This window comes from Pleurodeles waltl, chromosome 4_1 (genome assembly GCF_031143425.1).
Source record: "Pleurodeles waltl isolate 20211129_DDA chromosome 4_1, aPleWal1.hap1.20221129, whole genome shotgun sequence".
NCBI lineage: Eukaryota > Metazoa > Chordata > Amphibia > Caudata > Salamandridae > Pleurodeles > Pleurodeles waltl.
In genome coordinates, this window is record NC_090442.1 from 706,885,060 (window position 1) to 706,912,677 (window position 27,618).

At 41.3% G+C, this 27,618-nt stretch overlaps 1 protein-coding gene across 1 annotated transcript in view; it reads left to right on the forward strand.

Annotated features, from left to right (window-relative positions):
* Positions 1 to 27,618, forward strand: part of PRKCQ (protein kinase C theta) — a 437,429-nt gene that overhangs the window by 361,583 nt on the left and 48,228 nt on the right. The window contains exons 15-16 of the mRNA XM_069229272.1: positions 9,252 to 9,390; positions 16,153 to 16,341. Of these exons, the coding sequence (XP_069085373.1) occupies positions 9,252 to 9,390; positions 16,153 to 16,341 (328 nt within the window). The remainder of the gene's footprint in view (positions 1 to 9,251; positions 9,391 to 16,152; positions 16,342 to 27,618) is intronic.

Here is a 27,618-nt window from a genome sequence, read left to right on the forward strand (position 1 = left end):
AGTAGCTTTCCTTCCTTCTCATCATCGTGTGTAATTGCTGGCAACAACTTAATCCCTTGCAAAGTCTTTTTTCTCCAAATCCTCTGAACACTGTCCCATCTAGCCTCTGTTAATGTCTTTTGGGCTTTTCTCATTCTCTTATCAAATTTCTGTTGCTGTCTGGCTATTGGCTCCCAGGTTGCTAAGGGCTAGCACTGTGCTGGTCTCAGAAGGGGCTTCAATTCATATAGCACCCTCCTCACATGCTCTAAGCTCCTCAAACTAAAAGTCCCATGTGCAGGAAACGCTAAGCTTTCATCTTTTTCTGTCTCTGTGCACCATTGCTTTAGCCAGAGACATGGCGCAACACCCTTCTCTTCCATCACAGCATAAGGTGGTGTACCTTCTGGAGGTGTAACCTCCCCTATACTCGTTGTAATGTACGTATCTCCCCTCAAGGCACTCTTTACAGCCTTGAAAAATGTAATCTTTCTGATTTCTATTTTGTTAAAAAAATGTAATCAGGAGGTGACTTTTAATCCCAGAATACTCTTTGCCTACTTTCTCAACCAATTGCGCTACGCAGACAGCTGCCAATCCGTGCGTGATCCCTCTCTCTAACCAACCCAACACAGCGCAGCTCCAATGACATCACACTTACACAGTGCGGCTGACAAAGTCTTGCGGCTCGTCCTCCCGACTCAAATTCACACTAGACTAATGCAAAATATTGCGAGCACTAACCAAAATCAAAAACCCAATTTGCTGGTTTACTACAGGAAAGGTAACTCAATTGTTTCAAAGACTTTACAGATTTTTTACTGACGCCGTTGCCCTTTAACAGCTACTCCTTCTTTCTCAGTCTTCCAGATTCGCAAGCAAAATGTGACCCGCAAATTTCACTCTCAATGATCAGTCGGTCTGTCCTGGTACACATAGGACTTGCCAGATTTCAGTAGAAAAAAATTATTTGACTCACTTTTGACTCACACCCTGACTTATCGACCATGCCTGATCGACCTACTAAACTAGACAAATAACAACAAAAAACAAGTTTCTCATACACTTTTTTAATATACTCCGAAAGTCTTAGACCACACAGGGTCCGTTCATCAACAACCACCTGGACAATTTTTTAGCACAAAGCGCCACATACATGGGAAGTTCGACAACTTCCCTACTCTCATACTTCGGAGTATGCACACTCCTCTAGAACTTCATTTGGAGTACGCAAACTCCCTAAAACCCTCACAAACGTCACAATTCACCTGCAATTTAGCATGAGCTGTGCAAGGGCAAAAACCCTAATTCATTCACTCTATCACTAGAAAGTCGAGAACATCCTCAAACCACCATTGGTAGGCTCCAAGATTCTGGGAAAGTCATTTCAGGACCTAGGGCCACATTTTCTTCTCCAATTTGTATAATTAAAAATTAAATTCAAATCTCAATAATAATGAACTCTCAATCTGTACCGGGCATCTATGATGGGCTCTTAAGGAGACTAACCATCAGTCTGCTGCCATAACTGTTGGCACGCCTTCACTTGGTAAGTAAGCTTACAAGGGGACGAGAATAAGTCGATTAACCTTTTGATTCGCTTCAAGATGTTGCCACCATAAATCTAGTACATACAAATCAATAATCAACAACAATCAATAACATTAGTAATCAATATCAATAGGAGGCAGTAATTATCACACACCATGACCTGTCCGTCATGAATAACCACACCTTTATGTAAAAGTTAGAATATGTATTTCCCTATATAAACAATGCTAAGGTCACGTTAATGAATCTCAAAATCAAATGTTAGACTTACAGAAACAATACTGGCTGTCCGAACCTTCTGAAGAAACACAATCTAATCAAAGCTTGAACAATTACACATTCCAAAGTCACTGTGCAAATTATTAACAAGAGCAAATGTGGAAACAATATCACATACATTTATATTCAGCAGAGTAAGGCATCAGATGTTACTCCAGGTATTTGATTTTCATTAGTGAAAGTTCTATCTAACCCCAGATTAGAAATAGCATGTTGGGCTTCATGTGAAAGAATTTGGACACACAAATTTAGGAAAAACATCTAGCTATGGATCTACAAAAAACATAGTGCTGTTGGTACCTAGAAAGAAAATTCAAGCAGACATAGTAAACAACATTCTCTATTAATACCTATCCTCAGAATGGATCATCATGCGGCAACAATCTTCGTCCTCAGGACATCAGTCTTGTCAGCAAGGCATCAGGTCTCAACATCAAAGTTCAGGAAAACGGCAAAGTCTTTTAAAGCATTAAAGTTAAGCACGTCTCAAGACGCTCAATAAGACAACGACCTCACGGTCAAGAAGAAAATGGGCAAGTGAGGTGGGCTAAAGTCAAATGCGCAATGGCAAGTAGCAGCTTCTTCTCAGTGCAGTCCTGTTAAGTTAGATTTCCTAAAACTACTTCCCAATTCGCAATTGGTTGAGGGATCGCATGTTCCTACTTTGTCCAATAAAACTAAAACTTCAAATCTGCAGATGCTACCAGTTCACGGTTCACATGTTTGTGATTGGTCCTGTTTGTAATGTCATCATCGTCCGGCTGATCAGGTAACAATATTGTTGCTGCTTGTATTCCAGTCAGAGTATTCACTGTCTTGAGCCTGAGAAAGTCATTCTAACACTTATTACATTTACAATGTTTTGTTCAACAGGAACAACGTCATCTAGCAAGCAGTTCTCATAAAAACACTTTAGTTATGAATGCATTAGGTCAGCACAATGGAAAATCACAATTCAGCTCTCTAAGCAGACATTTTATTAAACGTTTAGAAATACAGTTTGTCATGAGGCCGTGCAACTAGGCCAAGAACTCCGCTAAGTTAAGGCTTTCAATCAAGTCTTGTGACTATGAATTAGCCCTGCTTGTCTCTGATTCTTTGCGATGCCATTTTTAAAGTACTTTTCTATGCTGGTTTCAGCAGAAGGGTGTCAACTTTGAGTGCATATATTGGTGAGAAGGAACACAAGCTTGGGTGGTGGGCAACAGAGGCATCATCTGTTTGGATGACTTGTGTTTAAGTCAGTCTTCTTGTTATTAGTATTAAAGGATGAAGGATGAATAGATTGGTTGTATCCTGAAAAGGTCACTAGTAGATAGTAAGACTGTGACCCGACCCCTTTCCTAACTGAATTCTCACATTCTCACTCAGTCCACCCCCTTTCTTTTTTTATACTATCATTCCTGCCCTCTGGTAAGTCTGGTAATCTTTACTTTCATCAAAGGTATTTGTAATAGCTAAATTTGATAACGATGACTATAACATGAAGATTTATTACCTTTTTCAGCCCCATTTTCACATCCTCCCTTGAGGGCAGGTTGGCCAATGACATTCATAATCCTATGACCCTCCCAAACGTCCATTCATAATTTCCCTAGGCAGACTCCTAGCCAGTGGTCAGCTCCTGCTTCCTGCTCCTCCTTACAGCCTGCAATATAACCTACTTGAAGGCAACAAAACTTACTAGTGACAGTCATGGTCATTACCAGGTGAAATAGGTCTTTATGCTTCATCCAGCAGAATGAATCATGAAAAGTTTAAGCCACTTTTATTCTTCTCAGGTAGGCAATATTATCTTTCAATAAGGATCAAAATTAAAGGAAATGGTCCAAATTTGTCTTCAGATTTGATCTTCTTTTTAGATAAATCTATGAAAGCTAGGGTGGCCCACTAATCAGAACTAAGACCTAGATAGATAGTGAATAGGGATCTTTTGTACATTGAAATAGGCTCAGCCCATAAATGCCACTGTCAAAGCAGAGTTGCATGGCTTTTTATAGCTATACCAGCAACACCCTACTTCCATGGTCTCCTAACTATGCCAGTGACCAAGAGAGCAATCATATCTACCCACTGCTGTCTTACGTGGATCTGGTTATTATTATTTGTTGCCTCCTTATTGACAGCCTTCCGAAAAGACATTAAATGAGATGTTCCTCCACTAGCAGAGAATAGAAAAATCACATCTTTTACACAGAGATCGTGTTGCAGAAATTGAAAACATTGTGATATCTAAATCAGTGAATCCGGGGTAACACATTAAGTAGATATTTCTTTAAGTTAGGTATTCATATTATTGTATATTGTACTGCTAGAGACTCTAGTCTTGGTCATCACATAATACACAGCAATCAGACTCACACACCATAGCATGGGAGACTGAAGCCCTTCTTTGTAGGGTTACACCAAGATGATACTATTAGATCCAGCTCAATCTATTGTTTTGATTGTGGAGAAGCTTGAGGCATTTTCCTGTTTCTCTAGCTGTAAGATCAATTGGGACTCATGTGAAGCTGTCCCCTGGAATAAATGCCCACTTGAGTCGTTCCTGTATCTATGACACTTGCAGGGGGTACCTCTGCATTTAAAGTATCTGGATAATAAATTAGATTTAAAAAACTTGCAAATGTAGAAAGTAACTATGCAGGGTAGAGGATTTTGGGGATAAAATTGAAATATCCAAATGAAACTTAATATGACTGGAGACTCTCATGGTTTTAAACACCATCGGACACCCTCGAAGACACCCACATTGCCTGCCATTAGAGATATTGAGGTCTACTGGGTGTCAGTGTTGTGCCTTGGGAACTAGTTCCATGTATCTCCTGCTGACCCAGCCATTTCTGCCTACTGGCCATCCAGAAAGAATTATCTTCTCTTTGATGTTGGCTCTCTCATGTAGCTTCTTCATCCCTTTGTGGGTGCCTCTGAGCCCCTGTATGTGGTACCTGGGCAGTCATGCTTCTCCCTCTCTCCAATCACTGGTCCTGCCTTCACTGCTGCCCTGTAAGTGCTTTATTAAATGGTTGTGTGTGTGTATGAATGTATGTATATTTGCACACATGTACTGTGAATAGATGAATGAAAATATGTTCTTTTGAATAAATGGGTGTGAGGTTCCGTGTGCATGTCTGCTTGGTATTTGATGAATGTAACAGGGTGTGCTTTTGAACAGGCGTGAGTGAGTACACCTGCACAACTAGTTCTCTAAATTACCAGCTGCCCCTTCAATTACAGCAGTTTTCCCAGCATTTCAATTAGGCATGTTTGGTGAATTGTCCAGGTAAAATACTCAAACCCATGGAGTCACTGTATATCTTGTAATCTGATGGATCAGGCATTTCCCATTGCCAGCTTCAACAGGATTACTGTGACATTTGTAATGAGGCCCTAATTAGGAAATTATTTTCCTAATCAATTAATACCCTAGTAAGGAGTACAAAAGGTGCAATGGATGGCGTTCTTACAATTCTGCAGGAATGAAGATGTTCATACCAAGCTTCCACGGGAATAGGCAAGCCAGTTACTATGTGTGAGATATTTTCTCATCTAATAATTTTAAGCATGCAAGTGTTTGATCTTCTCTTTCAGCAAGAACCCAAGCTGAAATCTGGTTACTTATTTGACTTACTTAGGTAAAGCAGTGAGGTCTTTTTTATTGTCATCAACATATTTAGTTTGTACCAGCTAAATCCAGCTGAAAGCTGCTTCACTAGGCCTGAGCAAAATGTAAGTAAGCCAGAGAAATCAGAGTGATTTTGGTAATTTTTGCGTTACGCTTTTGGCGCAAAATGACCAAATATTATACATTTGCACCTATATGTGTAGTTATAAGTAATTTGGCACAAAAATCCTATCACAGAAGCAATTAATTTGGAGAGTGCGAGTGGCTACTGGCTGCTTCTCTCCGTGTTCTGTTTCATTTAGTGCTATTTTCTTAGCGAGAAATGCATCCTCAGGTCAATTGTGAACGTGAAGGTGCATTTTGCACTAAGAAAATAGCACTAAGTGGTGGTTACACTCCTCATGTAATTCAGCTGAATCTTGCGAAATTTCAGTATTATTTCATGCAATTACAGTACAGCAAATTACACAAGTTACACCCACCCTTACTTTTCACATTGAGGGTTTAATAAACTTGTGTGGAGCTTGTACAAAAATAACACATTAACTGCTGTCGCTGTAATAAGAGAAAATTATAATCATGCTTTATTAGATGAAGCCTGGCAATGGAGAGCAAGCATAAAAGCAAAGCTGCTAGAACTACTCAATTCTACAACTACAACATTTTGTGGATAATTATGGGTTCAATGCACTTGCCAGGTAATGTATAATCTGAAGACATTGCCATGACAGTTTTGAAGAGTTAAACAATCTCAAACAGATCACAAGTTACTAAAAAGTGTCACATGTGGTGCAGAGCTTTGGCAGCCCCTCTGCAAAGATTAACTGATCACAATTCTATTGATGATCAGTTTATTCAGGTGATAAACTGGAACTAATGAGGTCATTCTTAGCACAGAGAGGACTAATGTATTTAACATTACTAATTAGTGAAATAATTATGTTAGCAAATGAGCAGAATTGTTTTTCTTAATGGAACATTTTGTCAACTTCTGCTTCAGAATGTGGTTCTTCATTGGCGCAACATCCTAGTGGAAAAATGTAGGACTCATTCTTCAAAGTAAAAATGTAACAAACCCTAGTGTGGTGGCTTAGTGCAGAGGACTACCCTGGATAAGCCCAACGTTACTGTCTTGGTCCAACCTAGTTTTGGTACCTAATATGGTGAAGACATGGAGGTAGAAATCACACACGCAAAGTGTGTGGCGTCCTGGCCTCTCTGATCGGGAGGACTCCAATTTCTCACTGCATTGTAAAACTTTGCCATATTTGAGGCATCCAGCCGCCCAGCGGTGTCACACAGTAATCATCGTGAGTACATACTTGACTCAGTACATCCCTAACACACAGGTGTTTGTACATTGTCTATACTTAGTCAACTCTTGGACTCCCCATCAGTGCGGTTGTCCCCTATGACCATATTTGCCTGTTAAATAGGCAACCATCCCCCAGATTACTACAAGTCCTGATGAGACCCTGGTATCCCTGTATGTGCGAAACGTAGCACAGCATGAGAGAAGCGCCAGGATTGGCCTGAGCAGGCATGAAATGCTGCTCAGATAAGAAGTGGGAGCGTGCATCTGGTCTCCACCCGGCTGTAAAATACAACTTGGGCGGAGAGTTCTAAGTGCTCATGTCAGTCTGGCCAGCCTCAGACAGCCAGCCAAACTGACATGCGCACTTAGAGCGCACCACCACTATTCCTACTGCTTGGTAATGTGGAGGTTGCTGGCCCTGCTTTACCCTCCATAAGTGGAAAAATAAAATGATAATAAAAACTTTTATTATCATTTTATTTTTCTGCCTTTTAGCAGTGGGGCGAGCCATATCGGAAGGCCGTGTTATCTTCTAACAAAGTTACCCATGTCCTATGTACTGATTCAGCAGGTTAAAGAGTAACTCTATTCCTCAAAATCTCCAAAAGGGTATAAGGAATAAACATTACATCCAGTCTGAGTTAGGATCAAATAAATCTGTACTTTCTCAGATGTGTATTCTTGAAGGCTTACCAAGGTAGACTGTATGGCTCTTGGCTGATATTTGGCACCATCACATCAAGAACCTGCTGAAAAAGGTCATATCTGGGTGTCCATTATCAATAAGTCTGTCAAGCAACTGCTTACCACCTTTCCAGTTTCTGATTTGCTGCATCTCAGTACTTTTGCAACTTCACCATTCTCAAGTGAGAAATTTAGGATTAACATAAACAGTCATAAGCAGTTTTTCTACATTACAAAGCCCACAATTATGGCTAATAAATTGACTCTGTGTAACTGGGATCATTGTTGAGTCATTTCATAGATACTGGTGGAGGATGAATATTTTCTCACTGTGCCAAAATGTTCTTTTGTGCTCTTGTTGCAAAAGAGGAAGAATTTTTTTTCCTGAAAGCTTGCGTCATTTACAGGTGACTAGAAAGACAGGACAGGATTCCAAAGAGATCCTCTGTAATATACAATAAATCATTTGTTCTTAGCCTACTCAGGGGGTCAGCAACTGCTAGAAAATGAAACAACATTAACATATTAATAGAGTTTGTAAATAAAGAAGCAAAATATAAAATTGAAAATTTTGAAATGGTCTGTAAATGTGAAGGAATTTTAAATTGAAGGCTAGAATGTAAGTTATTATCCTCACATCGATTTTTGGGAGCAGTGCAAATGGATTAAACAGAATCTAGTAGGGGCGACGGGTGGCCTCAATTGAAATTAAAAAGGCTCAAAGCATCCCTTTAAGTATTATTTGTGAATTAAATTAAATATGTCACTATTTGTGTAGTTGTTTAATCAATGCTTGTTTCTGTATTTTTTGTGTATTGTTTTGTGATTCAAATTATTAAAAATATTTAGGCCGAGTTCCCCTGCTTACAGTAATGACTCATAGGAACCTGGCCAGGATTCCAATAAATATTTAGGAGGGGTCTTGGTGTTCCAGTAATGATTAAGTGGGGGTCCACAAAAGTCAAAAAGTTAAGAACCATTGCAATAAACGATTCACAATTCTTAGGTCAAAGTGGCTGAATAGGAAAGAGGGAAGTGGTACCCTACCTAAAAAGGCCCATCAGACACAGAAAGAAATGCTCTTAATCTCACATTTCCCAGCACTGTTTACCAGCAAGGTCTTAAAACAGATTACCAATCGATCTGTAACACAACAGTTTCTTGGCAGTGATAAGATTGCTATAACCCAACTCAATCATGCTCATTCACTCAAACTCAGAAGGATGTAAGGCAAAATATATTCCTATCTCTTAACAGACAGTAACAGACAGTTAAACCCAAATCTCTGCAGTTGACACCTAAGTACCCTCCACCTCCACTACATGGCACACCTAAACCCAGTTTCACCTACAGGGAAGAAAGATTTATAATAAAGACATTTAGGAAAACCTATTAAACAAAGAACCTTATGAGTCGCAACAAAAGTTTGTGGATGCTCTTCTTACAACTCGTGAAGGAGAGCCCCCCTCTAATGCAATAAAAAATATAATGATACATTGAGATGAAGGATTTGTTTTTTTCTCCATGAAAGCTTACAAGTTGCTGTAAAATCCAGCTCAACTTTATTCTCTGTATATTTGACACTTTTGGTTTTAGTTTCAGCAGATATGTATAAGCACCTGCACCTGTGTTAAAAGCTTATGACACTAGTGCAAGAAAGCATGCAGTGTCTGATATTTTTGTTATGTAGAAGATAGATGTTTACTGTAGCTTTAAATAACAAGACTGTATAACCTAGGAGGTCCCAAAAATGTGTTGATACATATTTATAAACGTATATGAATATTCAATCAAAGAGGCTATGATCTTTCTCTGCAGGGACTTGAAGTTGGATAATATACTGTTGGATAAGGAGGGACACATAAAGATCGCCGATTTCGGGATGTGCAAGGAGAATATGTTCGGAGTCACCAAGACAAACACATTCTGTGGGACCCCTGACTACATTGCCCCAGAGGTTAGTGCTATTTTAGTCACCTATAGGCTTTATATGTTGTTTGAGGCAAGTGATGGCTGCATTGAACTTCAGGACACAATCTTTACTCGGATCTCAGTCTTACTCGGATCTCAATCTTCAGTCTTACTGGAGGAAAAGGCTCAATCTATTAGTAAGACTGAGGATGAACTGGTGGAGAAGTGTGGCACAATGGTTAGAGCAGCAGACTGTGCTGCAGATATCTGGCCTGGGGCCAGGGTTCAGTTCCCATCTCTGTGGGTCTTGGGCTCAGTTCCCTTGGACCAGATAATTCTCACCTCAGTGCCTAATCTAATTAATGGGTCCCACTCTTTAACTCTGGGCAATAGCTTGCTTAATCTCCACAACAGCCCTGACAGCACTTGGATGCCTGGCTTCACTGTGGGGGTTGCCCAGGAGTGGGTGCCTCACAGGGAAAAGCCAGGAGGGGTTCCACAGCAGTATGCATACAGTGCCTTGAGACCCTAACAGGTGAGTAGTGCGCTATACAAGGGCGAAGTTTACAGTTTAGTTTTTTTTTTAACTGCCCAAGGTCCAGTGAGGCTACAACTCAGCAACAAATGTACCTTTTGTTAGAGGTATAATCAGAGCTTAGGAATACCATTCATAGATCAAAAGTTTCAAATGAATAAAGTCTAGCTAGGGGTGGACTTAAAATATAGTGCTTAAAATGAGCGGGTGTTTGCTTAAACAAACTGTTTAAGTTATGCATTTGGCACCCTCGAGACTAAAAGAACACATAGCTAGTGTTATTAAACTAGAAGGGGTGTTTATACAATATACTCCACAAAAGCATTTCTTTAATTTTCTACATGTTTTAAAGTTATATGTCACATTTGTGTTTTATCCCAAAATACCTCAAATCCATCCATATAGGCTTCACTTAATTATTATGGCTGTATTCTTCTACTCATTACTTCTTCCATGATGGCTCTTGTGTTTAACTCAGGGTCACTAGAAAAAAAAGTAGATATTATATGGTTACCTGAATCCTTACAAAACTATTTACATTTGCCCCATATATAAGATTTAGGGGCATATTTAAGAAAAGTGCAGTGCCACTTTTCTTGTGCCCTTTAGCACCCCCCTACGACCATCATGTGTAAGCCATTTTTAAAATATGGCACACCATGGTGGAGGGTGGGTGCAACAGCGTCGCCGAAGAAAACAGTGTTTGAGGCCACGAGGCACCTAGCAAAATATGACCAGATATGGGGAAAGTGGCTTGGGGTGACTGATCATCTGTCTTGTGTTAACCTATGCACACTGGTTCAGATTTTCCTCGGGTGTGGCCTAACAGGGACGTGAACCCCCTTCCTGACTGTTCTGTGTCCTGATGGAACGTGTTGTATCATACTGAATATGTGGATGCAAGGAGGTGAATATTCAACAGAATTGGTTATAAAAAAATACAGAATATACATATTATTTAGACTGCCCAATTTCCTATTAAGACCAAAGTAGTTACACAATAATAGATCCAAGGAAGTACAATGAATCTGTTGGGCCTGGCCCTTTTTTACAGGATCCTTCCAGATATTTGCCTTCTGTTGCTGAACCCATTTTTGTTGGAATTAGGACTCTGTACACTTTATCCCTTCTAACCAGTGCTAACATGCTTGAGCTGTCCCCCTAAAATGTGGTAAAATTGGCTTACATCTAATTGGCACATTTAATTTACTTGTACGTCCCTAGTAAATGGTACTTCCTGTACATTGGGTCTGTAAATTAAATGCTAGTAGTGGGCAGCAGCACTCGTGCCACCCTTTAATGTAGTACTGTAAAACATGTCTAATGTCTGCCACTGAGGCCTGTAGTGCAGTTTCAAACTGCCATTTCGACCTGGCAAAATAAACCTTCTGTCAGGCCTGAACATTGCCTTTTAAAACTTAGATGTCACCCCTAAAGTAGGCCCTAACTACCTCAATGGCAGAGTGCATACTATTTAAAAAGTAGCACAGGCGTGTTTACGTTTTACATCTCCTGAGAATGAAACACCCCTACAGTCATTTTTCTCTGTTGTAATGCCTATCTCTCCCATTGACTAATACTGGGTTACCTTATTAAATTCAATAAGACTAAATTCAGATTGGGAGAATTTATAGATATTCTGTTTACACTCAAATTCATTGTGATTTAAAATCCTTTTTATTGCTGAAGTCAGATTTTAAGTCACTTGCCTGCAGCACACACAAGGCCTGTCCTGCCTTTTGTCACCCTAGACAGTTTGGAGCCAGGACCAGGAAAAGGGGATGAACTGACCAGAACTAGTTTTGAGGGTTGATAAGGGAATTCCCCTGCACAAACACTGGCACCAGGTATAAAAATGGGACCTTCAGAACCACTCATCAGAGCACTCCTCAACCTGTGAAAGATTCAGAAAAAGGACAGCTCTGCTATTGAAAGAACTGATGGGCTGCCTGAAAAGGAAGACTGGACCTTCTTGCTTTAATCCTCGACTACACAGTGTGACTCCAAGGAAGACTGGACCTTCCTGCCTTAATCGCCGACTACACAGTGTGACTCCAAGGCTCAGCTGGCGGACTTCCTGTGTGAGCTTTAGGGAAGCAGCAAGCATCTAAGGGCCTCCTTGCACTGCCCTGAAGACCATCACCAACTGGACCTGCCTGGACTTCCTATGCCCTTCTGCTGGCCTCTGCAGGAGTGGGTCCTGATTCCCAAGAGGTGCCCCCAGGTCAATTGGCTTGCATCACTGAGAGCTCCTCCTGAAGACGAAGGTGAAAACACTGAGGTTTGGGCTCTTCGTGGCTGTGAACCAGCATATTTGTGCCAAAACTCTGCCTTCTGTGAATACTGTGAACTTTGAAGCTCCAGCAGGATCTGTTCTTCGCACAACAATGATCGTTCACCATGCCCAACACCCAACCTGCTCTTCGCGCCAGAAGCCTTCTATTCACTGCCTTCTTCAAAGCAACCGGAACTCCTTGTGCTGGACTTGAGAAGGTAACTTTTCACTGGAACTAACCTAGTCCCTGTATCAAACCCTCGCTCCATCGTGGTTGTCCTGAGCTTGTTCCTTTCCCCCAGTCTAGTGAAACTAGATAACTATGAGTGGCTCTTTCTGTTTCTTGGTGCTATTTTTACTGAACTTTTCAAAATCAATATCTCTGGTTCTAATGATTGGATTTTGTTTGTGTTGGTATCATTTTATTTATTAAAATTGACTGCTTTGTACTAAGCTACCAGAGGGTTAAACACAGGTAATAACAGTGACTGTGGTTGTATCCTGAGTGGGGCTTATACCCCTCTCAACCAATAATAAAAAATTTACAGAATCCTATCACATCCGTTGCATCGTCTGAGATCAGTGGTAAAGGCACAGATATATAGGTTCTGAACCTCTCACTGATATTGTTACAACTGCAGAGGGGCTAGACTAATTAGAGTGTCTTTAGTAGCGTATGGGAAGTGAAAGGGTCTTGGTTTGATGCAGGAATAATGTACTCTGAACTGAATAGTCCTACGAATATTTGAAGTTAGTGTGTAATCCATTTGCATTTGCCTTGGTAGGTTAATGAATGTCCCTATATTTTTCACCTGCAACTGTAATGTAAATTAAGGGGTGCATTCTAATAATCATCATTTCTCCCTCGGCATGATGTGCTCACGTCTCATTCATATTCCAAAAAGAACCCCACTCAACGTCTGTAGCCAGTTTGCAACATGAAATATCACTATAAAGCACATTAAGCACTATGCCACTGCACTTTGTTTGGCTTTTGAGAGGATGGTTTAGAGGAAATAATGGTTATCAAAACTACTGAATGCCTGGGCAGGAGAAAACTGGGGCACTACCTATGTAGTGATTTATATGCCCAGTGGTATGGAACGATGCTGCGGGCTAATGGGAGTGATGGTGTGTTCAGTCCTCTAGGTGTATGCAATATTGTGTAATATTTTCAGTGTCTGTGCAAAATTCCAGTAAAACTTTATAAAATATGCAAAATTATTATGATTTGCCAGTTTCTCATGTGACTTTTTAAGTGAGTGTGCACCTTACATTATAAGGTCTCGCAAGGAACTGGCAGGAGTATGTTCTAAGCAGAAAATGGCCCTCTGTGAGACACTTTCTGTGCAAACAAAGTTATCTCTGATATCTCAGGTGATTGTTTTACACAAGATGCTCACTCGATTAAAAAAAAAGATATGCGAAATTTCATAATGGAAATTTTCAGAAACATTTCACAAGTTTTATGTTACAAGAGCTTTGTGAATATTGTGAATTTTGCAAGTGTAATTAAAATTGTGCCCAGGTAAGCTGCATGCAAGCTGCAAGTTCACATTTCGTAACAGGAGTTGGGCAATCAGGTGATGAGGAAAGTGTGTTTTGGAGCAGATGTCTCAATTTACAACAAAGGTCCATGCAAGAGAAATGAATCGGTGCCAAACCTATTTAATATGCAAAGAAAACACATTAACAAAAATTAAGGAGAGATGAGTGTAAAATGTTTCTCAGTACGTCAATAGGCCAAAATTATTGATCATCTAAAGCTGCCTCAGTTGAAATAAGGCTGCAGCTAGCCAAGCGTATGTGCTACACTTCTGGGTAAATTGATGAGAATTAACAAATGAGTAGCCTCAAGTTGTGGTCAAAAGCACATTTTAATTGTACTTGAACCAGGTCATAAAAAATGGCCAGCTCATGTGATGAGTTCCATTGATTCAGTCATGAAAGAAATTTAGTGATCTGGAACTGGTTTGAAGATGTGTAGATAATTGGGTCAGTAAAATAGTGGCGAGTGAGTGAACTTGTGCCTGTGTCGGGTGCTTTTGCATTCTTTCCTCCTCTCAGTCGACCCCTAAAGCCCTCTTATGGTTCTTCTGGCAGTAGGCATCTTTAAGAAGTCTCAGCAGGCTACAGACTCCTATGTCCATGGGGGTAAAAGTCATAAGGTTACTTGTTACATTCATGTGGGCCTGTTCTTGGCCCAGATACATTTCCTTTTTCTAAGAATGTGTAGCCCTGTTGGGCTATATATGCACCTTCCTTTGCTGCTAAATGATCTATTGCCTCCAGAGAGAGCCGTCTGGCTGGAAATCTTCATTGGGTGTGCAGAAAATAAAACAATAGGCTTCAGGGGCAAGAAAATGGGTAGGGGTGGGACCATGCACATGCTCGAGGGTACATAAAATAAATAAAATTGAAAATAACTTACCTGCAAAGTTGCTGACGGACACGTCTCCCTCACTCTGGTTTTCTTCTCTCCAAGCTCCAGGACGGGCCCCATCGAACTCCATTAATCTAATCCTGGCGCTACTCTCTTGCTGTTAACCAGCATGAGAGAAGAGCCAGGATTGGAGGGAGCAACCTCTCTTTGCACTCCCGAGGGCACTGGAGTCCTGTGCTTGCTCTCAACCCAGCTGTTTAAAACAGCTGGGTTGAGAGGTTTCAAGTGCACATGTGTGGCTGGCCATCGCAAAACAGCTGGCCAAAGAGACATGCGCACTTTAAACAAGTGCACAGGCAGTCCACCACCCCTCCCTGCTACTGGCACTCAACTGGCCCCACCCTGTCCTGACACTCGATTCGGGATGGATGATGAAAAATAAAATGGTAATAAACTAAGTTTGTTACCATTTTATTTTTCATCTCTGGGTGGTGTCTAGGGGTATTTTTGTGAGTGGGGTGATGCTCCTCAGCCCTGATGGGCTTCCTCCAATATGGCTCAGAAAGCCTGTTAGCCTTAGTAGGCCTATGCAGGAAAAGCCAAATGGCCCACTTGTGGCATGTCCATTCTTTAAATAGGTGACATCTGCTAGACAAAACATTTACTATACGTTATACATATCTGGAGCTGTAACGTTAATTAATGTAGATTTCAGTCATCTCTTGAATAAAAGAGTTATGAAAAAATCAGTATCCTATTAAGGGCAGAGTAAGATGTGGGTAGGTGGCACATCTGAAAACTCTTCAGTGCACTAAATCAAGTTTCAACAATTCTACAATGGCGTTTGATGAAAGCACACATCTGCCATCTATACTGAAATAATAACTATATGTGGGCTACTGTCCCAGAGAGGTTAGTCTATTATTCCCCCTCAAGTAATGTTCTGTGGTATGTGAAACCCAGAACCTAGCGCTAATATCCTGTGTGCATGTCAAAGGCAACAGGTATACAATTGTCATACTCTCCTTACTACACAGAAGTGTGACTATGTCACTTTTTTATGTAGGACACAATGTATTCAATGCCTCCATGCCATACCTGATACAATGTGAGCAGGCTGCATTTCCTCTTTTGGTTAAGCATGGTTTACAGCTTTCAGTGTCTGCTGACTGGCCTTTTAAAGCATGGCAAGTCAGTCCAATATTACACAAGTTGCACTGAAAGATCACTTCTTTAAAAAAAATAACGCATACCAGCTACAGTGAAAGGAGAGCCAATCACACACCAAAAGTAAAATACTGTGCTGAAAGGAAACAAAAAACTGAGGAAAACCTACAAAGTAGATGGACAGCCATAAAGCAATACTTTCCAATTCCCGAAATCTGCAGTGCCATTGAATGTTGAAATGTGTGCAAAAACTTTTCACAGAGCCCAAATACAAACAATACATTTAAATTGATGAATAAATGCTAATATAGTAATATGACGAATAGATCCTGGTTGGATATTGATTGTGAGTTGTGTTAAATGGATAGCTTGTATCTACACTGTGTGGAGGAGGGTGCAATGTATTGATTGATTACTTTTAAATAATTGAAACATTTCCCTGTTACAGATTCTATTAGGACAGAAGTATAATGCGTCCGTCGATTGGTGGTCCTTTGGAGTCCTTCTCTATGAAATGCTTATTGGACAGTCGCCATTCCATGGCCAAGATGAAGAGGGACTATTTCAATCCATTCGGATGGATGACCCATTTTATCCACGTTGGCTCAATAAAGAAGCAAGAGATGTTTTGGTCAGGGTAAGGGGATGTTTAGAATTTAATTTATCGGATTGTACTGTTTTTTCCTGTCTCTCAACATCCCCACCAGGGACCACATAGACCAAGATATGATGGCCAGTGGTACATGTGGTGAAAAGGGAATGGGCTAAGAGAGAAAATAGACAGAGGACTCCACTGTCTGCCATCATCATTTATGATGTTAAGGAGATCTCCAAATTGTAGTGGATCTCTAAAGGATACATAGATGCCTTCAGTAACTTAGCAATATCTGTATAACCAACTCTGTACCTCAGTAGGAAATGTGGAATTCCTCAAAGCTAAACACAAGTAAATATAAAATAAATGTGGAATAACTCCTTTCCGTATTTAGGAATAGCTCCCTTCAGCTTCACCACTAGACACCCTTTTTGACAAATGAGTGTAGCTTGTACTTAATAACTGTAAAGTAAAGCTCACCATTAGCATTTTGTTGTTCCCTCCTCTTAGCAATGTTTACATAGGCTGGAAATCGAATACATTGTACACAGGCCATACTAAGTAGTAAGCAGTACCACCCACCTGGATTCTTGCCTCTACTCTTAGCATGTAGGGTGAGTATTGTGCACTCAAACAGTGAAAGTCTATTGCCTACATTCCTGTGGCTGGAGAACCAGATTATTAAGTGAGGAGGATGGAGAAATGGCTACCTTTGGAAAGCGCATGAAGACTTTGTTAGCTTGGGGCTACTGATTAGTCTCACTGAGCAATGCCATCTGGTGAATGATAGGGGAGAGGGTCGGGACTGTTGTTTATGCTGTTAAATGTGAGGTTGTTCTTGACTACCCTTCCCTTTTGTCTGTCTCTGATTACTGCTACAAGGAAGCTGATGACAGTCAGGTGGAGAAAACTACCAATTCATTGTGGCTATGTTTTGGGTAGTCCTGCTTGAAGTCAGCACCAATGAGATGTGCTTTAAGAAGCATAACTGCTGATTCCCGAGAGCACACTGGAAATGATGCATGAAAAGAAACCTTTCTGCTGGAGAAGCTGAGGGTCCGTCTACAGAGCCTAGAAGCCCATCTGCTTGCTAAGAGAGGGAAGTAGTCTGACTGGACAGTCCAGAAGGAGAAGCCCATTGTGCCCCAGCTTCAGAAGTTCCAGAGGGAGCTGATGGCCCAAGAGAGTGATCCAGGAGCCATCCATAATGAAAAGAGGAACCCTAGGTCTCTGTGCGCAGTTAAGGAGTGACCTGTACCAAGCTTGTGCCAGAGTGTATAGCCTGGTAGTCTGTCCCAGGATTGAGAGAATGCTATTGATGCTGCTGACAAGGAAACAATCACTGTGTTACTTCTACAGTAGAGAATATTGATAGACAGAGACATGGCAACTGTCCCCATAGTCATCAAAAGAAAAAACTTAGTCCAGAGGCTGCTACTGCCATTACAGTGTACCTGAACACAGATGCCTCAGATGGCAGCAATCCCAAAGTCATGTGCTGCCATTTATGTATCCCCACCCTCTGAAATGTAACTGTGAAGTTTGTCCTGCCACATCTCCCCCTGTGGAAAAATGGGCAAACTGTGATAGCAAGTGTGTAACCTCCATCTGCGGCACAGCTCAGATCACCGCAAATACACACAGGTAATCTGTGGAGCTTAGTGTGCACTGGTTAACAAGCTAGTGAAGCACACAGGCCTGTCCCATTACATTTGCCTGAGATTATTAGGTGAAGGAGGTATAAGGGACATTGAAATTAGCTTCTCCTCTAAACAGTAAGAGCGTTTTAAACCGTCTGGTCCAGCGCCTAATCTCGACTAATTCCACAGAGGGGCAAGAATAATTTAGATTAGAAGCACATCTGTGAGAATACTCAAATATCAATACATAGTGCTCAAACACTATAACACATCTGTTGCCACCATGTGTAACCTGGAATCAAAAACAAACCATTTAATAACCAAAATAAGTGAAAATAGTGGAGCAATCAAAGTCTCTATGAATCATTCACATACTAGTCAATAAGGCCATCTAGAAAGGGGAATTAGATCAAAGTATGAACAAATGAAAAGACATCGGCAATTAGAAAAAGAACCAATAGGATGTTGATATTGTATGTATCATCAACAACTTTAATAATATATTAACTATACATTCAACGTGTGATGTTTGAAATGTCCTATCCATAATACCATAAAAGCACATAAAAGCAATACCAAAATATAAATTCATTCGATACTGCGAAAGAAATTAATGTCCGTTAATGTGAAGATCCGCTTAATAAATTAAGCCAAAGAGTTCATTCTTTGTGAATCTTCAGACATTTAAAGTAATCCTCCATCCATGCAATGTTATAGCCAAAGAGTCCGTTTGACAGTTGGGCCCTGATCTTCAATCTTTATGAGTCTTCCACCACTCGAAATGTGTTTCAGCCCATGTTTTTGCCGACACGTGTTTCCTCCCGTTCTCGGACTTTATCAAGGCTTATATTTGATTCCTAGTGGACACCAAATTTCAAATTATACGGAATCCAACTCTCTCACTAACAACTTATCTAGCCATCATCGATGGCGGCAGCGGCATGGTAAGTGTATAATGCCCACAGAGGGGCAAGGACAGTTATAGAGGGAAAGCTTACTATAGCTTAGGACACAAGTTTGGTAACTTTGGTAAATTTGTGGTGAAGATTTCTATATTCAGACATTGGGCCTGATTTAGAGATTGGCAGATGATTTACTGTGTCACAAATGTGGCAGATATCCCGTCCGCCATGCTACGATCTCTACGGGCTATTATGGGATCGTAATACACGAGATGTAATAACTGTCACATTTGTGACTAAGTAACTCCCTTCACAGACTCTAAAACTGGCCCTAAGTCTCTTTTTTTTTAGTTGAAAATGTCCATTGGAACAACACTGCAGGCTGAGGTTGAAAAAGACTCAGAGGCCAGATATCCCTTCTGTGAGGAGCCACTGAACAGGATTTGCTGCTGCAGACAAGAACGTAGCTGGAGCTACTATGAAGTCAGGCTGACCGGCAGTGCACCTTCTGCAGATCAGCCTGTAGGTAGGTCTTGGTTTCCTCCCTGTTTTTAGGGTACTTTTTAGATGGGATTTTCCCAAGTCTTAAGTCTTGGATTTAGGCTGCTTGGGCACCTTTAGCACCAATTCCAGGACTAGGTTGGACCACTTGGAGGGCATGAATCCCTTCTGGCAGGTTCTAGGTGCAGGGTTCAACTTGAACATTTTTGTGTCCATGTCGCTCAGAACAGGAGACCAGCAGCAGGGCAGCACTCTGAAGGTTCATGGCAGGCTTTCCAGCAACAGGTTAGTTCTCTGAAATGCAGAGCAGGCCTTCTGAGTGTCCCCACAGGTCCTGGGGGGAACTAATGAGTGGGTATGATGGTCCTAATTTTATACCTGATGCCTTTGAAGCAGAGAAAACTGCTGGTGCTTCCCTATACAGATGGTTCTGGAATTTCCTTCCTCCCTGCCCAGCATCCAAGGGCTCTGGAGTGGCAATGAGTATGCTGAGACAACTCACTCACTGGGGGGTAAGTGGAGCAGGGGAAAGCTCCACCCCACACATCCTAAAAGGATGGCCAATTCTGCCAATACTTAGTACCCCTTTGCCTCACTGTATAGGAGAAATACACAAATGCTAACTTCCATGCTAATCACAGTCATGTGACACAGGCTGCAGGCACTAAATGGTCAGGCAAGAAAATACCAACTTCCTAAAGGTTTGCCGGTTTGTGCACCATTAAAACTCACGCCTGATTGTTCACAGAGCTTTATTTATTTACCTAGCATTACGTTTTATGTGATTTTTCTTAATAAGACCTTAGCTGATGCATTTGTAGTGTCCGCTTATTGGTTGAGGTTGACGTACATCCAACTGCATTCTTGCATTTGGTTTGGGTCATCATGAAACTCCATTAGTGTCTATGGTCCTTGGGATGGTCTCCCTTATTCACGACTGAAGAGACTGAAACATTGACGCTGGCCCACCTCTCATTTGTTACTGACTGGATCCTTGAATCACTAGATATAGATTAAGGACTGTTCTTAGTTGTCAAGAGAGTGGAAATTACATGCATTATTCTGTGATCTTTGGATAGAGGTTTTTCATTTGAGTTACAAGATTATTGTATGTTTGGGTTTTACGTATTTTATTGTACCCTACAACATAATTTCTTCAAATACAAACTAAATACATGATTTCTTCGCATGTTCCTATTTACACCTATTTGTCTCTTTATTTGTCTCTTTTTTGTTTCCTTCATTTAATGAATCATACATATTGTATTTCAGATTCATTTCTCTTGTCATTTCGCACTTTCAGGTCTTAGTATCCTTATACCTAAACCCCTTGCGAGTACTTTACTCTATATCTAAAAGTGGTCTTTTTAGAATTGTAACTTAAAATCCAACTTTACCATCAAAGAAGATTTTACATTTTACGTCTTTAGACACCAAATATGACATTTCTACATGTTGCCAAACAAAAGTTATTACTTATAACATGTAATAAGGTAACCAGTGTTATCCAATTGGAGAGAGACTCCTCACAGTAGAGAACAACAACCTTAGGAGTTTTTCACTACCGGGATATGAAAAAAATTAAAGTAAATCTCCAACTTGTAAAATACAATGCACCCTGCCATATTAGCTGTTTAGGGACTTCCTCAGGGGTGATTTATGTGTACTTAAGGGAGTTTTAGGCATGGTGTTGGACTTTGCCCTTTCTGCAGGGTCATCCCACACCTTTTGACTTCACCTTCCTGTTTTCTGAACCTGTTTTTGTTGGCTTTAGGACTGCTAACCAGTGTTAAAGTTCTTGTGCTCTCCTCTTTAAACATGGTCAAGTTGACTTACACCCAATTGCCACATTTAATTTACTCATAGGTTTCCGATAAAGTGTTACTACATATACCCAGTGTCTGTAAATTAAGTATACTGCACCATGCTCTTTGGGCAGTTTAGGGCCTTAGTGAATCATATGTAATAAAAAGGGAGATTTCGACCTGGTAAGAGGTTTGTCTTAGCAGGTTGAAATCGCAGCTTAAAACTGGCACAGACTGCAACGGCAAGCTTGGTACATGTTTTGCAGGGCTACTTAAGTGGGTGGCACAACAAGTGTTGCAGGCTCACCAGTAGCATTTAATTGACAGGTTCTGGGTGCATGCTGTACCACTTTTCTAGGGACTTATAAGTAAATTCAATGTGGCAATCAGGTGTAGGCCACCAAGAAGCGAGTAGAAGCACTGATCAGCAGTGGTAAAGTGCACATAGTTCTAAAGCCCACAAAAACAAATTTAAGTAGACAGGAGAGGAGTAGGCAAATGTTTTGTAAGATGACCACCCCAAGCCTGACAGATCTAACAACTGGGATGTACATTATATTATTTTGTCTGTTGGTTAATTGAGAGTTCTGAGCTCTTGCCACCCACACTACCTTCTTGAGAAGCCTCTGTCTGGTTATCTTTGCTTCCCTGGGAGTAAGTGTAGAAAGGGTTGTACTTGGCCCAATTTGCAGAGCCATATTAGGATGGGACACCAGTAGCAAACAATTTCAGCCACAAATGTTGGGGACCAGTAGCCCCTCTCTGTTCTGCGGCTTTCCTGAATGGGGTTTAACAAAGTCCATAAACATTTTAACATAGAGAATGGTGGCAGTGCTGTCCTTCCATTAGGTTGTGTGGAAGCAGAAAATGTGCGAGGGATAATACAGAGATGTGACTGTGCCCAACCAAGGTTAACTATTTAGATCAGTGAAAAAAGCAGCACTGTGTTAGGAATGCTATGTGAAAGATGCAGTGGAATTATGTGGTCAACAAGTCTCCTTGATGTTATAATGCTAAACTGTTGTCATAAGGTCAAATCAGATGAGAGAAAAGTAATCTGTGAAAGGCATAGTCAAAATCCCCACTTGATATCCCTGTCCGCAAACCACAATTACACAGCAGTCATGTCATGGACACAAGGTAACTCAGGAACATCTGAACATATTTTTGCATGTATGTTTGGTATGTTTGAATTGATCTATTGAAACTTGTAAGACTGGAAAGACGTACAGGTTTCTTAAAGCACTGATAATATTAAATGAATCTCACACTGGTTGGCCTACTATATTTCAAATTTAGCTTGTAGTAAATCTGTTGATATAAACGAATAACTTAATGATGCTCTATTCACTACAACAAAAGGGTTCAGGGACTGAATGTGCTACAATGTGTTACTTGCCACAAATAAAGCACTCAGTATTTCTTCGTCAGTAGGCAGTGTAAGATGGGGCCCTAAATATTCGCACTGCATCAGTCATGATATTTGATCAATTAAAAACATTTGCTGTGATGTATAATGGCTTATGCTTTCATAACAAATGCAGGGCTAAAAATGAAATTCAACAGTTCCTTGCTAACATAGATGGGTGCGATGAGCTTTAAGAGCCAACTTCTGACCTGATCTTAACCTCTAGAGTCAACATGAAGCAATTCAGTACCTCCCTCACTCAGTTAGTATGGCCATTTTCTTCTCTCGTTCAAAATTCCCTAGATCAAAATAAGACAAAATGAAGAAGCCCATCTTCCTCATACCTTCATCCGAAGAGACCACAGATGCATTTCAAAGAAGTCATTAGCGCTCTCTAACAGTCCATCAACCACCATAGAATGCATAAATTAATAAATCACTATAAAATACGGAATTGCTTTGCAAACACTTGAAACTCACCGTCAGTATTAAATAAGTGCACCATGAAGGAAAACTGCATAACCCACTCTACCATCTCTAAACATTGTTCAGCAACAAACCTCTTTGATTCATCATGTCTGCAGATGCTTCAGCACAGAGAAACATTTGAGAAAATATGGTTCAGATAAGAATACAACAGTCTGCTAACTACAACAAAGGGCCCAGAGAGATACATTGCTACTGAAAAGTGATCCTTTTGCACACACCCAGTCAAATAAGAGTAAAACAACAAAGCCTGACTCCTCAATATATATTTAACTCAAACCACTCACGTTGCCACCACATTCCCATTTCATTAGGTTTACACAACTCAAGAATATTGAGTTCCCCGGACGGAATCACTTTCGCAAACACTTTCACCAGCCTACTTCCATGTGCACATTTATACACATCTCACTCTCAACCTCAGAGTCTTCTCACTTGATAACCAACTGATCACTCATTCCGCCCAGATTAGCTCAAACTCCACCAACACAGTCCCTTCACCCTCAGATCTAATCTCCTCAAATCTCAATTAAATCCAGGGCTGAATTTTTCAAAGCAACATAGCCCTGAATGGTGAAAAATTTGAATTTATTCCCTGAGCACACATTATCTCCACCCATAATTTTCAGCAGTTTGGCTCCCTGGGCGTAAACGTTACCCCAGTAGATTCTTTGCAACCTTGGCATCACCATCAATTCCCCAGCTACACATATGAAAACTATAAACCAGCTGGTCGAGAACTGCAACCTCCACCTCTTGTTGTCCAATCATCAATTCTCTCTTCTCAATCTGTCACTGACCCACAGCCTGTAATTGTTTCAAGAGTGGATTTTGCTACAACCTTTTGTTTTTTAAATACATTTTATTGGTATTTTTGCATATACGGAGCATTACATTACACATTATTGTACTTTTGTAAGCATATTTCATGATCATGTTTTTAAATAGTGGTAACAATGTATATGCAAGAACGTCTGACAGGCTATAAATCGCAAGAGGAGTGAGAAGTCAAATTGAATCAAGTTAGTGCATTGTTTACATACACATTATAAAGTGAAAAATAGCAGATGCAGTTACATGGAACTGGTGAGTGACAGTGTTTAAGTTTTTTAGGTAGACTGCTCTTGTGCATAGTGATATTTCCGTTGGCAACATGTCAAATGTTAACCATTACAAAAACAACAACAAAATCCCTGAAGGCTACTGCTAGAAATGGGGTTTCTGGTTGATATGGTATGTACACAAAACAGACAGAACCCACCACTCTAGTCAGAGTAAGTCAGGTACTGCCCAAGATGACCTGTGTTCATCCTTTGGTAGTTTGGAGCAGAGCAGGCAGGCTGTATGTAAAGCATTTGTCCAACACATTCACACAGTAACACAAGGAATACATCCCAAAGGAGGCTCCACACAGGGTTATATAGAAAAATAACTTTCTATATTGTGCACAAAACAAGAAGACGAAAAGGACATGTATCAATAAATACTTTGCAAATAATTCAGGTTAATAGAGAAAATGACACAAATTGCAGTAATATCTTAAACGATTGCATCACAGAACAAGTATGGGGCACAGGATTTCCTGCGCTCCCACTACACTTTTTATGGTACTTTTGAGTGGGTTGGAGTCCTCACGATCCACAGCAGGGATCATAGAGGAGGACTTCTTGCACTTCAGAGCAGGGGAAAAAACAATGCTCCGCGAGTTCTCCACGTGGACCAGGTCATTCCTGAAGGTAGAGTTTAATCCAGCCACCTATGAGTGTAGCGAGGCTTCAATAAATTACAGTACCTCTCTCAGACTGAGCTACCAGGCGACTCAGAGCCTCCCTTCGAGCACTTTGAACATGAGCTGCTGCCCGGAAAGCCTCTGAACCGGACTGCGGGATGGAGCCCCCCTCCCTCACAGTAGTGTAGGAGCCATAATGCACTGTATCCGAGCAGTGCTATGGCAGCCTCTCATCAGGGAGAAGTCGGGATGCAAAGTCATCTTGGCAATCCCTCAGAGTCAGGCAGCAGTGATTGGCAGCGATGCGCTGTTGTCATTCTGGACACTGCCGCATTTGGCAATTGCAGTATGGGGCCCCTTTTTAGTGAGATAACACAGAGCGCTTCAGCCCAGCTGGTCATCGGGCAGTGCTACTTCCCCGCACTCGTAGTCCTTGGTAGTCACAGTGCTGGCTACCCTGACTCACTTCCTTTGGCGCTGCGGCATCAATCTTCACTGGCATGGAAGCCTGGTCTGGACAGAAGCATCAGTGCCTCAGTGCTTCTCCAAACATGCTGGAAATCAGGCAGGCAAGACGTGCTGTTTCTGAGCAGTGTGGGGTTTGTTTTGTCTTGTTTTTTATTTGTTTTGAAGCTTTGAATTTCCAAATACAGAGACTCAAAGCAATAATGTTGATGGAGGGGCTTTTAATGGCCCTGATCCTCTGCACACATTATATCAGGGGGCTAGCCAACAAGCTCTTGGAAAACAGTTAGGGCCAAAGAAAGGCAGCAGGTCAGCGCATCCAAGCAAGTTACAATGTGGTAGCCCTAGCCCCTCCTTCGTGCTTTCATGTCCAGGAAGGCTGTCAGTATGCGGATGAATGCAAATGTATCCCCTGTCACACCCAGCCCTTCGGTGTGGCAACTGTCTAGAGAGAATGCAGAAAGTGTAACTGTCACCCAGACGTCTATTGGAAACAGGCTGCAAAGTACACAGAGGTATGAGAACAGAGAAATTTTCACTTTCTGAAAGTAGCATTTCTAAAATAGTAATGTCAAATCCAGCTTCTCCAGTAAGGAAGATTTATCACTACCATTTTAAACATACTAAACATTACAGCTTTAAAGTATATTAGAACATTGGAATGTTAAGCGCTCCATTGGAGACAGTGGAGTAGCTCTGGGCTTTTTATGGCTGGTAAAAGCCCGGAGCATCAACATTCTAATGTTTTCCTCTCACAGCTGTTGCTGTAAACAAAGGCCTCACGAAGCCCGAGGGGATTACAACCCCCTTGGGCTCTATGAGGCCTTTGCTTTACTTAATTAGAACATTCTGCCCTTTAGGGGCAGAATGTTCTATTAGCCTTATAGCTGTCCGTAGTGGGCTATACGAACCACTAAAGCCCTGCTCCCTTGTTAAAGGCCCTCACCTTTGGTTCGGGCCTTTAATGCAGGAGCGGGTCTTTAATGGCTGGTATAGCCTACTACGGTGGGCTGCAGGGCTATATTAAGGAATTTCCAATGCTTGCCTACGAGATGAGCAGGCCTCACTGTAGTAAAAAATTAAATGAGTTGTTTCTCACTACTAGGGCATGCAAAACATAAAAGTACCTGCCCTACTTTTTCCTTACACAGCACTCTTCCCATAGGGCTAACTAGGGCCTTCCTTAGGGGTGACTTCAGGGATGTGTTATAAAAAAAAATTTAAGCCTTGGCAAATAGTTTTAAATGTCAGGTCAAAGTGGCAGTAAACTGCACACACAAGCCCTGCGGTGGCAGGCGTGATACAGATTTGAAAGGTGTTAGAAATGGGGTCTTTGGTTGACAGTCAGGTTACCCCCTGTTCAAGCAAGGACCCTCACTCTAGTCAGGGTAAAAGAGAATCACCCTCACCTAACCCCTGCTTACCCTCTTGGTAGCTTGGCAGAGCAGTAGGCTTAACTTCAGAGTGCTAGGTGTAAAGTATTTGTACCAACACACCCAGTAACTTAATGAAAACACTGCAAAATGACACAACACCAGTTTGGAAAAGTAGGAAATATGTATCTAAACAAAACAACACCAAAACGGCAAAAATCCGACACACACAAGTCACGTTATGAATTTTTAAAGATTAAACTCAAAAATAGTGCTTAGAAACACAAAAAGCTTCACTGAGTTGTTAACACCGCATCGTGACGGAGTCGTTCCCAACAAGTCGACACCAGCGGCGCCGGACACGGAGTCGCGTAGACCCCCAAGTACAGTACCTTTGGTGAAGAGTGAAAACAACCCGATGCGCAAAGTCGGGGATCCCGGCGTCTGTGCGAAACGTTGAATCCGCGCACTCTTACTGTGGCAGAAGCAGCAACTGCAGGATAGCTCCACAAAGCACAGTCACAGGCAGAGCAGCACTTCTCCTAAGCTCTTCAGCTCTTCTCCAGGCAGAGGATCCTCTTGTTTCCAGAAGTGTTCTAAAATCTGTGGTTTTGGGTGCCTTTCGTATACCCAATTTCTCCTTTGAAGTAGGCCTACTTCAAAGTAAAGTCTCTTTTGAATGTGAAATCCTGCCTTTCCCAGGCCAGGTGCCAGACACTCACAAGGGGGTCGGAGACGGCATTGTGTGAGGACAGGCACAGCCCTTTCAGGTGTAAGTGACCACTCCTCCCCTCCCTCCTAGCAAAGATGGCTCATCAGGAAATGCAGACTACACCCCAGCTCCCTTTGTGTCACTGTCTAGTGTGAGATGCAACCAGCCCAACTGTCAAACTGACCCAGACAGGGAATCCACAAACAGGCAGAGTCACAGAAATGGTATAAGCAAGAAAATGGTCACTTTCTAAAAGTGGCATTTTAAAGCTCACAATCTTAAAATCAACTTTACTAAA